Source organism: Motacilla alba, chromosome 4, assembly GCF_015832195.1.
Source record: "Motacilla alba alba isolate MOTALB_02 chromosome 4, Motacilla_alba_V1.0_pri, whole genome shotgun sequence".
NCBI classification, from domain to species: Eukaryota; Metazoa; Chordata; class Aves; order Passeriformes; family Motacillidae; genus Motacilla; species Motacilla alba.
The window spans coordinates 61091608-61109124 of record NC_052019.1 but is presented as its reverse complement, the minus strand read 5'-3'; the positions used below and the strand labels follow the sequence as shown (position 1 = coordinate 61109124).

General features: G+C 42.6%; 1 protein-coding gene across 1 annotated transcript in view; it reads left to right on the top strand.

Moving 5' to 3' along the window:
- The window catches only part of NAA15 (N-alpha-acetyltransferase 15, NatA auxiliary subunit), a 38117-nt gene extending 33883 nt beyond the window's left edge, over positions 1-4234 (top strand). The window contains exons 19-20 of the mRNA XM_038134698.1: positions 310-407; positions 2769-4234. Of these exons, the coding sequence (XP_037990626.1) occupies positions 310-407; positions 2769-2969 (299 nt within the window). The 3' untranslated portion in view covers positions 2970-4234. The remainder of the gene's footprint in view (positions 1-309; positions 408-2768) is intronic.
- The last annotated feature ends 13283 nt before the right edge of the window (positions 4235-17517 follow it).

Sequence of the window (17517 nt, the reverse complement as noted above, 5' to 3'; positions counted from 1 at the left end):
TTCTCTGACAACATGATTGCCAGGTTGTCTGTGGTTTTCTATAATTTTCTCTTTGTGCTGCTGAAATGGAAATGTGGGGACTTCTGCCCTATTGTTTCTAATGTATGTAGAATGTTTGTTTAATGCTTTGTTTGGAGCTTCCCTTCTACCTGCTTAGGTATCAAGCTTTACACTCCAAGTTGGTTCCATTTTGAACTATTGCTGGAGAGTTCAGTCCCCCCTCTTCCTCATATTATCCCTATTTTGTGTTTGTATATAAGATGATTTTGGTCATCCACTGGGTGATGAGTCTTACTTTTCCTCCTGTAGCTGCCAAAATGATGTACTATTTAGATCCTTCCAGTCAGAAAAGGGCAGTGGAACTGGCAATGACCCTGGATGAATCCCTTATTAACAGAAATCTTCAGGTAAAGTATTTATAAATTGTAGACAACTTCTGTTTTATCTGTGGAAGCTTTAAGCAAATTTTGGAGGTAAGAAGAAACTCAAATAATTGCTGTGCCTTATCATAAAAAGGTTGAGTTGTGAAAGAAAGGGGTGTCAGGTTCATTTGAACTGAAATATTACATATCCTTTTTGCACATTTTAATTAACTTAGTTTTGTGATAATAGGAAAATAGCAGCAGTGGAAGCCATATTATTGCTACAGGTAATGGGAAAACTTACTAAACTTGAGAGAACTCACAGGGCAAAAGAAAAGGTAGTAGTTTGTCTGAGCTTTGGCTGCCACACAGGCAAGAAGAAGAGGAGTGACCAAGACTCTGGGAAGGCTTTCCATAGTCAACTTCCTGCAAGCTGTGGGAATTAACCATAGGTTTAATAAAAGCTGCATATGCACAGTTCTGCCTTAGTGTGTAGTTAAGTGAAAAGCTCACCAATTTTTGAGTCTTTATTCCATGACCACCAGAATGAAGCAATCTCCCTGTGACACTTGCCTCCATGTCCCTGTCGCCATTCCCCCACCTTCATCTGGGAGGACTTGTCAGTTCTGACTTGCAATTTACAGTAGTCTGTGCATTCAATTTTTTAGATCTATTGCAAGTAAGTTTGGTAAATGTTTACTTTTAAATTATTCTTTTGTGGACAAAAAATTAAGTTTTCCAAAAAACATCTCTTAGGAAATATAGTGGCTTCAATAGAACTTTAATTGTGAAGAATTTTAAGTTCATAACAGAATTTTTGGACCAGACAGAGGTGGGGAAAAAGGCAATAAAGGACAATTTGTCTTGGTTTTCAACTTGTTTAGGATGTTAAAGATTCAGATCCTTTCTCTGTTCTGGCTGTTGTGGTATTGGACACAAACCCATGTCTTTTATATTCCGAGTATGTGTTTAGCCTTTTTCATAAACTTGTCTTGTTTGGGTGTTGGTTTTTGGGTTCAGGTTTTCTTACTGTTTGAGTGGTCTCAAAGAGTTTAATCTAGATGATCAATAGGTTTAGAAAACAAAAATTAATTTGCTTTCTATTTGCTGGTTTTTGAGTGGGAGTGAGTGGGATTCTGGGAATTGGACTGGGGAAAGATTAAGTGTAACCAAAAATGCTTGATTGTTCTGGAGGTGCAAACTTGGTAAGACTAGAAGAAGCTTTTACCAACTCAGCAGTGCATAAACATCCTGTACAGTGCATTGTGATACAACTGAAAATGTTGAGTTTAAGCATGTTTGCTTCCAACATGAAGGAAGACCTGGACTACTACTGAACTTCTAGATGAGAAATTAAAAGTGCCCTAAAAATGGAGGATCTAAAGTAGTCTAGGTGTTTATTGAAAGGCATTTTTGTGCGCAAAGAGATCAAATTTATTGCGTTTCATTGTAGTAAAGACCAGCTGTCTCGGAGCATGCTGCAGCTGTAAAACCAGATGTATTTGACCTTTGGTGGATGCCAGTGTTAAAAAGAGCAAATGTGAGGAAAAGGGATCCTGGAGGAGAGCTCCATAACCCCACAGCAGGAGGACAGAGCAGTTAATCTCAGAACACAGAAGAAACAAAAACTGTACTGAATGTCAGAGGAGCAGGAAAAGGCTGCCTGGCTATGCTAATGCCTGCACACAGCCATGAGCAGGTTTTAAATGCTGCCAGGCTTTAATGGAGCTCAGTAGGTCGGTTTCTCATGGTTGGAATGCAGGCTGAAAAAAATTACACAGGAAATCTCCTTTTCCTCTTCTAAATCATGGACAGGAAGCTGCATATATCTGAAAAATGTGGTCATATCAGAGTAATTTGATTTGTACAAAAGGTATGTTATGTGTTGCTGAAATGGTCAGTGTATCCCAAGAATGGTGGGCTTCTTGGTTGCCAATTAGCAAGAATGGGTTTTTCTTAGGAAAATGTGGTCATATCAGAGTAATTTGATTTGTACAAAAGGTATGTTATGTGTTGCTGAAATGGTCAGTGTATCCCAAGAATGGTGGGCTTCTTGGTTGCCAATTAGCAAGAATGGGTTTTTCTTAGGAAAATAACAAACAAGTGGTAAATTAGTATTTCATTTGACAGTCAAGATTTCTAGCTGTGTTTTTGATCCCTTTTTAAACTGCATTTTTTCAAATCAGACTACATTGGTATTTCATGCTGTGTTTAGTTAGAATGTCATTTGATGTTGAAAGGTGTGTGGCCCTTGGAGCAGGTCTGTGTCACAAATGCTGTTTTAAATGTGTCTTGTGAAATTATTCTTATCTCAGACAGCAGAACTGCTGTTTGAAACCTGTGTTGTGAGTGTTCATCTGAACATTTAAGAAACCATAACACTTCTTTATTTTTCTCTTTAATTAGACTTGTATGGAGGTCTTAGAAGCTTTATGTGACGGTAGCCTTGGAGACTGTAAAGAAGCATCTGAAACTTACAGAGCAAATTGTCATAAGCTTTTCCCTTATGCTTTGGCTTTCATGCCCCCTGGATATGAAGAGGATATGAAGATCACAGTTAATGGAGATAGTTCTGCAGAACCTGAAGAACTGGCCAATGAAATATGAACAACTTTATTGCAAAAAAATGACGTTGGACCATATCTGGTGTATAATATTTTTGTCACGCACCTGCTGAATTGTTCTAACTTACACAAAGAACAGAAGGAAAGAAACCCCGTTGCCTTCAAATAGTTTTACTTTTTTTTTTTTTTTTGTCCTGCTGACAAAGTATATATATAAAATATCTAACATATTACTGGTTATAGGTTGTTTGGTTTCTTAAAAATTAAAAGCTGCTAAAATTGAAAAAAAGGAAAAAATAAACAACCCTTTTCCTCACCTATCCACCCATGTTTTTAAACTAATTTATATGAGACCCGGAGGTGTATAGCCCTCAGAGCAGGTGTGTGGCAGAAATATTAAATTTAAATTTGTCTTGTGAGATTACTGTTATCTCAGACAGCAAAACTGCTGTTTTAGCACTGGATTCTTTCACTGAGCACAAAGAGTTGATGGGGCTTTAGCATCTGACTGATTTTGATACGGGGGATGATTGTGTCCATAGGAAGTATGCAATGTGAATCAGAATACAGAGAGAAACCTGCAACGTGCTTGTGACGTTGGGGTGCTTGGACATACGGATATCAACCAGAATTAAGAAACATAGTGTGTTCAATAAGCTTGTTGTGTCTCTGAAATTCACTGTACACGATCAGTTTGGTGTTCTTGCACCACAGTTTTTACCTGAAGGAACCAGTTAAAATGGTCTCTCTTGGAATTAAACTTGGGGTGGGGAGGGGAGAATCAGCGTTGCTGTTCTTGAAATGAACCTATCGGCATAGGTTGGCCAAACTTTTTAAAACTGTAATGCAAGAACCAAATAAAATTATGCACTGTGATGTGGCACCAATTAGAAAGATCACATGCATTTTTCACGTAGAGTGAAAACAAAATGAGAACATACTATGGCTTGAAGTTGCAAAGAGGAAAACTCCTGACTACCATTTTGACTGATCAAGAGACTAATAGATTAAAACCTCAGCAGGCCTTGTTCACGTTATGCAGAAAAAAAAAAAAAAGTGCTGCAGTTTAGATACCTCTGGAACTTTTCCACAGTGTCACAGGTTTGTAATACTTGAAGCCCTACATTTCTAAGAATATATTTCTTGCTCAGTTGTTTCAGGCAAGCCCAAGACTTTGTAACTTTTAAGGGGCCCAAGATTTTTTTTTTCAATAACAGACCAGCTTCTTATTCCTGCAGTTACAGATGTAATTTCCTTTGTCAAACATAAGGTACCAAATATAATGCAATAAAACGTTTTGAAAAACAACTGTGTGAATATTGAAACCAATCTATGTTGTACTTTGACAGTGAATGGGTTTGCTGGAGTGCAGCTCAGGGCTGGCTTACTGTGCTGTCCAGTCATGCTAACAGTGTCACTGCTGATGATGGGTGGTCATTAAGTATAAAGTGCAAATGCATTCTATGTAAATACTGAATGTCTGGGAAGTCCTATAACATAATGCTTTGCTACTCAGCTTTTAAGTTCCACCAGTGTTTCAAGTCAAGCTTCAGTCTATAAGTCTACTGTGTTAATAATATAGATAAGTATTCAGATGTTTTCTTTTGTAGGCTCATCTTATGAAACAGAGCAGAAATAAACTACAGCTTACAAAGCGAGTGCCTTCTTTGCTGCAGGAGTTCAGTTACAGAGTATCTGTTTTGTGGATACACAGCCTTCCTCTTCCACATTATGGAATTCAGCGATTGACATGTACAGTTACTAGATCCTGGAAGACTTACTGGGGTTTGTAGTTTTTTAACTGTCAGAACAACAGGCTTTTCTTTATTGTGTCCTCATCTCCACTTTCTCTTCATGGTTAGCCTATCCTTGTGTATGTTTGCAGTATAGTTCCCATAAGAAGTGTGGGTCGCTGTATTTGTATATTTACATGCTGGGCTTTTAGGGACTAGAATACCTGCAGAGCCTTTAACTGACTCTAGTATTGATGTCTTGATCCCAGTTGTTTCTGCAGCCTGAGATACTTGGACTGCATGTCTTCTGCAACTCCTGGAGATGGTTCGGTCTAGCCTACACAAGCTGTGAGCTTTTGGCCTTGCCTCTTGAGTATTGCTGCCCATTTCCTGGCCACTGATGCTTAAGCTGGAGGCAGATGAGTGCTCACTCCTAACAAATTGTGAATTGCATCAAGCAAATTCTTTTTTTTTCCAGATACTGGGGGTTTTGGGTGCTGGCTATAAATGGGATTATTTCCTTTACTTTTTCACTGCCTGTTTTTGCGTTGAAATGGATGAACTAAAAGCTGGAAGTTACTCGTTGTCTTTAATTGCGCAAATGGTGAAAAGGATGCTTCAGTGGGCCTTCCAGAAGTCTTCATCTATACATCTATTTTGAGTTCCCTAAAGACACTTCATAGCCTTGCTGAAAGGCATCCACACTGCTTCAGAGATGGTGCTTTTGGATTAAAGTGGTTACTCATCCCCTTCCAGAAGACTGCAAGCCCAGGACAGAAAATTAAGCCAAGAGTTTGCCTGAAAATGGAGGTTTTTAAATTGGCATAGAAATTGTTATTCCTTCATCTTCACATCTGTCCTGTTAGACGCAAGGCTGACTTCTGAGGAAGAGCTTTTAGAGCTGGAAATGAAGTTGAAGTCCAGTGCAGTGAGTCTTCTTTGGTAGCGTAGAGTGCTATGCTGCAATGGAAGCTTTCCTCTGTGTGCTGCGATCTAAAATTGTAATCACTAGGGCTTGGCTGCCAAAGCACGTGAGCAGGGAATGCAGTTGTGGTCAGTGACCTAGAGCATTGGCATGACTCAATATACTTTGATTCTTCATGATCTTCACTGGAGAAGGAAAATGTTACCATCAGCGTAGCCACTGGTGATGACACGTGATACGGGTATCTTTCCTGGGTACAAAAAAAGTTCAGACAATAAATTTTGCCTAGATAAGAGAAGATGGTGTACATTGCATAAAGCAATGCCAGAGTTATGGGCTTAAATTTTAGAGAACTGGAAGTTGTGGTTTTCCTTGTGATGGTGGGTGAAGTACTTGCTTCCTCCATGTAGAGACCAAAGCATGCAGGCACATGTGAACAAGCAGGTAAAAAAGCCTCAAAATTACCTATTCAGTAAATAATTTCTTTGCATATTAAATGCCTTAAAAGCTATATTTGACATTTTTTTCCCTTTTTTTTTTTTTTTTTTTGGTAGCGTGCTCAATATCTGCATGTTCATAGGGGGAAGGCTTGTCCGGATGCATGCTGTGTCAGTCAGAAACAGAGGGAAGTTTGTCACCCAGATTTTCCCCTAGCATGGGGAGCAAATTCCAAGTTTCCCAGGGAGCTCTCTAGGGCTAGATGAGGTGTTTATGATCAGCCTATTAAATCTTCCTTTACCATTTGGATTTTCAAGGTCTGGAGTTACTGTAGCCCTAACAGTGGACTCTGGAAGTTGGTGTAGCAACTCACAGATTGAATTGTATTTTCCCTGAAAGAAAACACCCATGAGGGCAGGGGGAGATCAGGCCTGAGGAGCCAGAGATGCAAATACAATTTCAGTATCGTGAGCAAGATAAATAAGAAGAATTAAGGTCTCTGTCTAATGTGATGCCTTTGGCAGTTGGAGCAATGGTGCCATCATTCCTGCAGCATTCACATGTTGTTGCCACAGTTCTGCTTTGGACACGTACTACCAATGTTAACAAAACCACTTGATATCATAATCCAGCTCAATAGATCCAGATAAAAATTGTATTTTTCTCTTTTTGTGATTGCTTTAACTGTTTTTTGAAGTGTTCTGTATAGAGTATCTAGCTAGCTTTGAAATCTTTTCCCTAAGGAATTTTGCTTTACAAATGCCATTTTTACCGAAGTATAATGTAAAATAGCTTGAACTATGTGGAAGTCAGAGTTACACTCGTGTGATAACACAGTGCTTTGGGGTCCTGTGAAGGAAAATGGTGCAAATGTAGTGTAATTAGATGGTTGATGTATGAGTAATGGATTTGAGCCATCTATAAGCTCATGAATGAAAGGTCAAGTTCCAGTTGGAGGACAGTGGTTGCTGAGCCTGGGGAAAGGCACTTGCTTCCGAAGCCTTCCAGTAATAAACTGTCCTGAGATGAAGTGAGGCACAAAGGGTGTGTGATTTTACAAAACCTCTAGCCATGCCCTCATGATTATATTTCCTGGAAATGACAGCTGCAATCTCCAGATACTAATTTTAATGGCTGTGTTGGGCAGAGACACTTTCCAGGAGCACACAGCCAGCAGTGGGAATGGCAAGGAGAAACTGATAGAGCAGCTCGCCAAAAGAAGACTGAAGTTAAAAGGAGCTGGCATAATAGAAATTCCATTTTAGATTAAATATAAAATGGCTTTTTTTATTGCTAGGAAGATGACTGGAGCTGTAGATACTGTAAATGCAGTCTTTCCATGCCAAGGAAGCTGTAAATGTGTATTCTGGAGTGGTACAAGCAAAACCAGTAGTATGTTAACAAAGACTAGCTTTGTATGTTAGTCTTCATGTGAATTGTGGCAGAAAACTGGAAGGACAAAAATTGTCCACTTTACGAGTGACACTGTCAAAAAGTTTGTAATATTGCAAGAGAAATATTGCTACAAAATCCAAAGCATCTTAGAATAGCTTCCCTAAGATGTTTGTTTTAATTAAAAGTGTTAAACCTGCTAACTGTTCATAATGAAACACAAAGAAGTACTTTCACAAAATATTTCTGCCTGGCACTGCCCATTCAATATCTACCTCTACTAGTCCTAGTCTAGTTTGGCTACTGCATAATTTTAGCCATTTAGCATAAAACACATGAAAAATGTCATTTACCTGGTTGGTGAATGTATGATGATGGATAACATTTAGTCTTAAACTATAATGCAATAAACCACAAAGTTAGTGATTAAATCCTGTTATTGGTTAAGTGCAGCAGCATATTTATTGCTTCATTGCTGATCCATTCAAAAAAATCTTAATTATAAACTCCACTAAGTTACTTGCAATTGTACTGGGATTTGCTTTCCCTTCCAGCCTTCCTAACTGGTTAACAATGTTGTACTGTGTTTTTACGCTCTTCTCTGGTGGTAGCAAATATCAAAACTAGCAGGAAGTCAATCAAAGAATAAAAATGCTGAGTTCTGTTTGTAAATGAGTACTAGTGTTTCCTTGTAGGGTTCAGCGTCTTCCTTGGATGGCCCACCAGCTTTGTAATAAAGGATCCCTCGGCCAGTTCACTTAATTCCCCTTGTCTTCTTCCAGGCTGATGAGCTGTTAACGGGGGTGCAGCTCTCAAAAAAGGAAAACCAGGTCTTTGGAGTCAGGCTGGAAAAAAAAACCACCTTGGCAAGGAACTGTCTGTCCTAGCCCAGAAAGTAACTGTATGTACAACAAAAAAACCATCCTTTGACCTTTCAGGCTACTAAGCGCCAATATGGGATTTGCATAAATGGGTGTTCCGAGGCAAGCTGAATGAAGAAGCATTTGCTGTTTTCCTCAGGTGCAATTTTTGGGGATTAAATAAAACAAGGCTTCTCTTCCCCACCCATAAGCCCCCCCGATCCCAGAGTTTTCCTGATGTCCCATAGTATCTTGTGATTTTCATCAATTAGCATGCAAAATAATATGATGATGCTGACAAATTGTAGTAAAAGTAGCTAAGCAGACTGCTGATACTGCAGTATAGGAGCCTACAGTGTGTTGTGCACCTGGCATTTCATATTACCTAGAAAAAGATGTTTGTTAATTACAGCGTGTAATGAATAGCAGCTCTGATGAACCCTGCCTGCAGGGAAGGTGGGTGTGATACTGAAGTGATGGCAGCAACATCCTCACATTCACCCCTTTGGATGGGAAAGGGGAGCTTGTTGCAGGAAGGGCTCCTTTGCACAGATTGTGCCCTACTGAAAACCACCACCCCTCAAAAATAGCATCCCTTCCTTATCCATGTCCTCATAACTTCATTGTTCTTCTGTGGGAGGGAAAGGGCATTTGTGCTGGGAAAACTGCCTGCCTTGAACTTTTCATAATTTGGAACTGCTGCCTTCCATTCCTGGGAACAGTTCCTCATGATTTGGAGCACATGTCTATGAGGAGCTGAGGCGGCCTGGCAGCTTAGGCATTATTTTATCTGCATAAATATCTCAGTTTTGGCTTTCCATCAGTATCCCTCCGCTCCATCAGGTATAAAAGATCCTCCTACCTTGTCATTATGCCTCTGCAATCTGGTCTGAAGGCCCCATGTGCAGTAGCAGAAAGACTACAGCTCTCTGTGGCCCCTCTCATCCTTCAAAATGCAGGAGTGCATGCAAAGTGCCCTTTACTCCAAATTTCCCTTCATGGAACGAGCCCAAGGGATGTGTAAATGTTCTTTCTTAGAGGGAAGTAAGTGGGGAGCAATGATGTGGCTGTTGAGTGGATTATGCAGCATGACTGGCATTTCCATGGTAAATGCAAGTGGTGGGTTTGTGAGGGCTCTTTCAGTGTCTGGTATTTTCTCCTGAACTTTCCAAAATCAAGAGCCAGAGCCCCATTCTTCTAAGAGGACCACAGAGATGTCCCTAAAAGTAGGAACTGTTTTGTTCCCCTGCATGTTTTTTGTATGATTTTACTGCAAAAATATGAAGCTGTAAACCAGACACTCCTTATAATCTGTTAAGCTGCTTTCATTAATTATTTTTCTATGCTATTATTTTTCTATGCTAAAAATGCCATTTTTCTTACAGCTGTCTTTATAATCTGCAAGAATTTTTATAAAATTGTAGGAAAATTTTGGCTTCTGTTTACATTGTGCATTTCAAGTATTTCTTTTCCTCACTGGAATCATCGAACAATTCTGCATCTCACTTCACTTGCAGTATCAGTCAAATATCTCAGTGAAATGTAACTGTTTGAGCTGGGAAAAAAACCCCAATCTTTGCTTTAATGAAGAGTGAACTCATTAGTGCTTTTGAATTCCTGTTTCGTGCTTTTGAATTCTTGTTTTGTGCCCTGATGAGCACCTTTTCACCATGTCCTTTATGTTCTGTTTAATACTGCAGGACCCTGCTGGTACTGAAACCATCCTGCCTTTTCTAAATTATTGACAGGTACACAAATTGCATACAAGCTATGTGAGAAACGTATGGTGAGCTAAATTTACCTAAATGGAGGAAAATCCTTGTGCTGCAGCTAAGCTGAAGCTGAGGAGGCAAATTGAGCTCAGAGCCAGGCTGCAGGCACTGCCAAGTGTTAAGAGAGAAAAGACTAGAATAAGTAATAAACAAGCAGTATTTATCCTTATTTATAAGGATTATACTCTGAATACAATAAAAAATATATAAATCTGATATCTGAAAGGACATCTTAGCAAACCACCAGGAAAATAAGCTTTTGTCTCATACCTATGTATACTATCAGACGCATGGGCCCCATCTGTTTTGGGAATGGTTTCTTTTTTCTGCATATATTATAAATTGTTCTTTCCTGCTGAGACAATAGTATTTTCAATAGCACAAATACATCCCAGTATTTGCTTTTGAATATTCCCTCACCTGCGGCCCTCTCAAAAAGCAGGTATTTGTGGCTGACACCTTGAAGGCTGATGTTCTTGCAGAGGGGGTGTCCTGGCTGCAGTACCAGAGGCTGCTATGGGGCTGTTTTGGATTTGTGCTAAACACAGGGTTGATAACACAGAGATGTTTTTTGTTATTGCTGAGCAGGGCTTACACAGAACCAAGGCCTTTTCTGCTTTTTGTGCTTCCACTGGGGTGAGGAAGCTGAGGGTGCCTGGGAAGGTGGGCGGAGGCACAGCCTGGACAGGTGACCCCAACTGACCAAAGGGATATTCCAGATCATGTGACACCATGCTCAGTGTATAAAGTGAGGGGAAGAAGGAAAGGGGACACATTGGAAGTGACACTTCCCAAGTGTCTTGGTTTAGCATGGCCTGGTTTTTGGTAGCAAGGGGGCCAGAGAGATGGCTCCTGTGGAAAGCTCCTGCAAGCTTCCACCATGTCCAGCAGAGCCAATCTCTGATGACTCTGAAGATGGGCATGCTGCTGATCAAAACTGGACAAAGGAGAGAGGTTGGTAATGCCTCTGTGATGACATATTTAAGAAGGAAATCAAAATAAAGTCACAAGGTTTCTGCTCCTAGCCAGAGAAGAGGAGGAGGTGAGAACATGTGAGGGAAAACAACATGGAGACACCAAGGTTGGGGAGAAGGAAGTGAAGGAGGTGCTTCAGGCACCAGAGCCGAGATTCCTCTGCAGGCTGTGATGAGACCATGGTGAAGCAGCTGTGCCCCTGCAGCCCGTGGGGATCCATGGGGAATGCAGAGATCCACCTGCAGCCCGTGGGGGAGGTGCTCTTGGCAGAGTGGGAGAGCCTGGAGGAGGCTCTGGTCCAGTGGGAGACCTGGTGGAGAGAGAGAGCCCAGCTTCCAGGCTGGAGCAGCCTGGCCTTGGAGCACTGCACCCTGTGGGAAGAGAGACCCACGTCACAGCAGTTTTGGGAGGACTGGCTGTCTGGGAGGGACTCACATTGCAGCAGGTCCATGTGGCTGCTGCTTGTGAGAGTGAACCCAGGCCAGAGAAGTTCATGGAGAACTGTCTCCCCCACGGCCTTACAGGGGAAAGACTCCTTTTCCAGAACAGCAGAAATTCTTGGCGATGAACTGACCAAACCCCAATGCCTGTCTCCGTGTGCTGTTGGTGGGAAGGAGGGAGGGGCTGGGGGGAAGAGGTGTTTTAAGGGCTTGTTTTACTTCTCATTATTCTCCTCTGATTCTGTTAGTAAGAAATTCACTTGGCAACCTTATTTTGAGCCTGCTTTGCCCTTGAAGTGTCTCTCCCAGTCCATATCTCAACTCGTGAGTCCTTCGTTAACTTTTTTCTCTCCCCTCTGCCCAGCTGTGGCAGGGGAGGGTGAGTGAGCGACTCTCGTGGGTGCCTGGTGTTGTGCCAGTGTCAAACCACAACACCAAGTTACATGCCCTTCTCTCCTGGCGATGGCTGAACCCCTGCCTGCCCATGGGAAGCAGGGAATTCATTCCTTGTTTTGCTTTGCTGGGGTGTGTGGCTTTTGCTTTCCCTAATAAATTGTCTTTATCTCAACCCATGGGTTTTCTGGCTTTTACTGCTCTGATTATCTCCCTGATCCTTTTGGATCTCTGGGAGCAGCTCTCTGGGACTTGGTGGCTGCCTGGGGTGAAACAATGTATTTTTAGAGTGACAGTATGTATTTTTATTTAATGTTTTATTTGAAATCACAGTAGGACTATGCCCTGCGTTACAAGAGTGAGCCTGGGCAAAGAAGGAAAGCTTATTCTTGCAGAAATGAGTAACAAAACCACACCCTGAGATTAAACTATTGGAAGAAAAACCTGTAACCAGATAATAAAATGCATAATATATTCTTACATTAAAGTCTTGTGAGTCAAGGTCTCAACATGCAGGCAAATCACAATACAGCTGGGTTTGTTCGCTGCTTGGGGATGATTTACTGGGGCATTGGTGCACACAGGTAAATATAGAAGCCTTGTGGCATTTGGTGACCCTTTGGGACGTGCAGACACCCTTCAGCAGAGCACGTACAATGACTGCGACAGAGAAGGCAGGGAAACGGTGTTTGGTTGAGCACACACTCTGCTGCTCGCTGGTAGTCTGCAGCTCTGCTGTCAAGATGCTGCCTGTTCTTTCTGATTCCCCTTGGATGAGCCATCCTGCCAGGGCAGAGGGCATGCACAGCCAGGAGCCAGGACGTGCAGGCAGTGCTGCTCCAGGGCTGGGATGTATGAGGAGCCCAGGCTTCTGTGCCAAGCTCTTGATGCAGAAGTGATTGAGCTGTCACATGGGCTATGCAGACAGGCCCACGGCTCGTTCCAGGCACGCAATGAGGATAACATCCAAGCACAAACTAGAAATGGAAAAGGTTTTACTGCTTTTAATTTTCAGAAAACTTTTTGGTTTATACTTTTGACAAGAGTAAGGGCATGGAAGTGAATATGAAAGGCACGTTCTGGTAACTGGCAGTAAAGCAGCTGTGTCAAAACTTAATTTCAGTGCAAAGACAGATTACCATCTCTTAAAAAGGTGTTCTTTGCTGCTCCAACATTTCTGCCATCTGTGTTTTGTCATAAAAGAATGTGGTGGGGGGGGTCAAACTCTCCTTAAAACTTGCAGAGTCAAGTCTTGCAATAAGCATTTTTTAAACTACTTGCCATTAAATCACCTGGAAACTTTTTGATCAGAAAAAACCAAGTAAATGAGACAGCCTTAGACTTACCCTTTTCCCCCCTAATTTGTTCCTTAACTTAGCACCTAGTAGAGACATTTTTTAGATATTGAACACTCTGCATTTTCATAGGACTAACATGTTAAATTAGTCCTTCAGGAGACAACAGAAATAACTATTCTTGAAATGCTAAGCAAGTCCAGGGACTTGTGACTATTTTCAGAATCCCCTTTCTTGGAAAATTCTACATCTGCTAAATAAAAATAGTTGTGAATTTAGGCTCTTATATGTTCATTCACTGAGCACATCTGAAGAGTGCATTAAAAGTACTTGTCCTTGCAAAAGAAGAAAACCAAAAGCTTTTTCAAGAGCTTTTATGGTAAGAAGCATTTTTAATTATTCTGTGGCGATAAATAAATTCAATTATATTTGCTGGTTTTCAAATATATTAGAAAGGAAAAGGAATATCCAGAAACAGTCTGTGCTGGATGAAATGTAAGGATCTAATCAACATCTTTATCCCTTCAAATGTAGCAGAAGTGATGAAATTTCCAGTACCATGCTGAAATAGCTCACATAAAAGCATCCACATCTGATACAAAATTTAAACTCTCAGGTTTAAACTAGGTTATTTACTCTAAGTCCATTGTTTCAGGGGCCAGCTGTGTTTTCCCGTGAAGGAGGTTCTGTCTGTCTCAGGGCTAACAAAACAGGAACTGTGGTGGCTGGTGGCAGCATTGTAAGGCAAATTCACTCGCAAGGTTTTGGGGTGCTCATTTCAAAATAGCCAAGTACTAAAGACTAGGAATGCCCTCAGCCACTAGGTGGTGTGTGGATTCTGCCATTTAAAGTCCTGGCTGGTGAAATAAAAGAAGTTAAGAGCTGTTGAAGAGCTCAGATCTAATTCTGATTCACTTTGGCCCCCTTGCTATAACCCAGACCAAAATCAGTTAAATGAGCTGTTGGCAGATTCTGTGAGCAACTGTTTAAACTCACCTTTCTGCACACTAGACAGAGCCCAAATCAGAGTACCCCCCACTAGAATTAGAATTTCTCTACTTCTCTGATCATTTGGCTTATATAAAGGGGCTTGCTTGTGCTTCCTCTCCTTAGCCAAAACACATTTTGCATTCTGGGTGCAAGAAGGAACAATTCTGTGCAAGGGACATTAGGAACCTGAGGGTGGCACTCCTCCCCCCAACCCTTTAATCTCTCTTAAATAAAATTATCCCTCTTTTTTGACAGACTGAATTATTTGAGAGCATAACAGGAATTATCCTGTCTCAGAAGAGGACTACAGGGTGGAGGAACACCTGTACAGTCCTAGGGATTGGTCCAAGAGAGAGGGAAAGGGAGTGATAAAAACTAAAATGGGCGCTGTTACTGAAGTTGCTCTGAACTCAGGATATTTTAATGCTTTTTTAATTTAGTCTAGCCTCTTGTTTTTACATGAGTAATAATGGGTTGCTCAAAGCACTGTCCTTCAACCACATGACAGTTGATCTGTAGGATCTCAGGATCATTTATTATTTGTGCAGGCAGAAAGCCCAAGCGGACAGGGGCAAGGCAAGTGCAGCAGTGTAAAGAGGAGGACGCTCAAAGGCTATTATTAGGTATCTGATCTAAACCTTAGGAATTCTGACTCAGCTATTGGTTTGCAAAGCCCCTGTTAGGGTAACAGTTCTCCCAGCTACTGTAAATTACATTTGCTTTTCAGTGTAGGGGTTAAGCTCTTTAAAATTTTTGCTGGTGGACATTGTTTAAACGCGATGCCTGTATCTTACCTCTCACCTGTGTTGATTCCCTTGGTGAGCTAAGAGATTGTTAGGGCAATGCCACACTTCTCTTCTTGAAAGATACATCAATCCTTTCTGATTCAAGTGTCCTTCCCTGCCAGGCATAATCTGCTTGTTGACTGTAAATGGCAGCAGCGGCACAGTCAGGCTGGAGCACAGCTCTTCTGCCCTTTTATTTAATCCCGGTGAGCCACATCTGGAGTGCTGTGTCCAGTTCTGGGCTCCTCAGGACAACAGAGACATGGAGCTTCAGGAGCAGGTCCAGGAGGGTTATGAAGTTATAAAGGAACTGGATCACCTCACCTCTCCTGTGAGGGAAGGATGAGGGAGCTGGGGCTGTAAAGCATTGACACAACTGAGAGGGGAGTCTGGGCTGCAGCATCACACCGCAGGCTGAGTCACAACATCATCACAGAAAACCTTCCCCACCATCACAAACAGGCCCTCACACTCTTGGCCTTCCCCTTCTGACTCCAGGCATTTGATCTCTGAGTATACGACATCCGTGCAAACATTTCACAAATGCAACTTCCTGTGTTGGGATCCCATTACTAAGGTTCTTAGAAATGTCTCTGCCCAAATTAAGGTGCAAACAAGACCACTTGACAGTAACAACAGTATGGGTTTTATTTGATAGTAAATATGGGAGAAAGAGAGAGAAACAGAAAATAGGTGGGGGAGGACAGAAACAGAGTAACAGGGACACAATAAGGAAAATGTCACCACTCCGTGGATCCCAGCAGTGCTCCCTTGATCCCCTCCAGCTGGTCTTCTTGGTGGTGAAGATTCCCCCAAAAAGCACAGAATCTGATGGGTTAACATCTGCTCAGGCCAGGTAGGAAAACCCAGGCACCTCCCTGGGGGCAAGTTTGCCCTTGTTCCTTACAACAGATTCGGGTTTGTGGCATCACCTGCAGTCCTGTGGTGCCAGGCCTCAGGAATAACTCCAGGGGCACTTTGGGGGACCTTTGATGGATCAAGGCACCCCCTCAGCTCCTCTCACGGGAATGTCCCATTGGGGGTTCCACAGCCAGGTTGTGTAAGGGGGGATTGGTTCCCTGCCCCTGACCTGAGGTTCCAACACACCCAAACTTCCTCCCCCACCTCGGCTGGGGTCAAATCTGTGCAAACCTGCTCGCAGCCAAGGGCTCTGTGGGCTACGGCCTCCCCCACCCCAAAGCGAAGCAAGCCAGAGATGATTCTTAGCACAGCGGCTGCATTTGGCTCACATTCTTTTCTTTGTTGACTCGTTTGTTTCGGGTGACTGAAGAATGGGTTTTCCCTTTATCTAACCTCAGCAGTTTGAGTTTCAGTCCAAAGTCCCAACCAGGTAGCTTCAGGGAGGCTGCTTGGTTGTAGCTTCTTTTATACAGTTTTTGTGGTAATGAGCAAACCTTTATATCAATGTTTGAGGGATGAACTACTGGAATTAAATTACCAATACTGCTGATGGGACGTGCCTTGGCTTGCCTGGCCCTGTGTCTGAACCAGACAGCGGCAACTGAGGTGTTCTACCTCAGAGACACTGTTGGCTAGCTGGATGTTGTGGCAGGGCAGGTGGGGACAAGCCCAGGCATGCCACAGCCCCTGGGAGCGGCGAGATGGAGTCTTCCTCTGGCAGAGGGTCCACTCCTCCGGCTCTTGCTGATGGAGAAGCTTTAAGGCGATGGTGAAGGAAGGAGTCAGTTCTGATGGAGGGTTTCGATCCAGAGATTTTATTCTGGGCCGTGGGGCCCCCTGAATCTAGTAACAGCTCCAACAGGCCCCACGGCGTGGTCTGCTTGCCCTTTTATCTGGGGAGAGGGGGAGGGGACAGAGAGGGAACCCACCAACCAGGCACAGGGGCGGGCAGGTCTCAGGCAAAAGGGACACCTGGATGGGCCAATGGCCCCCAGGGGTGGAAGGCATCTTTTGAACTCTGCCAATCACTTCACGCCCTTCTGGAATGCCAGGACCGAGAGACAGCACTGAGCAGGGGTCGGAGAGGGAGGAAAGGAGAGGTGATTGGCACCCGGGGAAGGACCGGGACAATTGAGGCAGGCTATGATGTCACACCGCAAAAATGAACTATTTCAGTTTCTGACATCACGCTGTCTGCAAAAACTGGATTTGTTACCTCATGTCCAACAAGAGACATGATCTATTTCAGATTGCACAAACTTGGTGCTCCATGATAGTCAACCGATCAAGTACCCCAACTCTCAGAACTTTTACTATTTATACATTTTAGCAAGTAAAGTGATTGGTGTTCATTAGTTACAAGTCACATGATTCTTTTATTAATCAGTATTCTGTCTTCTACTGGTTGATGGTTCTCTCACCTCTCGTGCTAATTAATCCCGTGCTCAGTCTCTCTCTCCTTTGGGGCCGGTGGGTTTTTGTGTCGGTGCCCTGTGAGTCGGGATCTGCCCCTGCCAGAATTCCCTGTTACCCAGCTGGAGCCCATTTCAGCACAATTACTGACTTGTCTTCATTTGTTTCTTCCTTATCTTGGGAGTTCGGCCAGATGTCCTTGTGGGCCCTAAATTCTGCATTTGTGGTGTGCACTATGGGGCATCCACTTTATCCACAG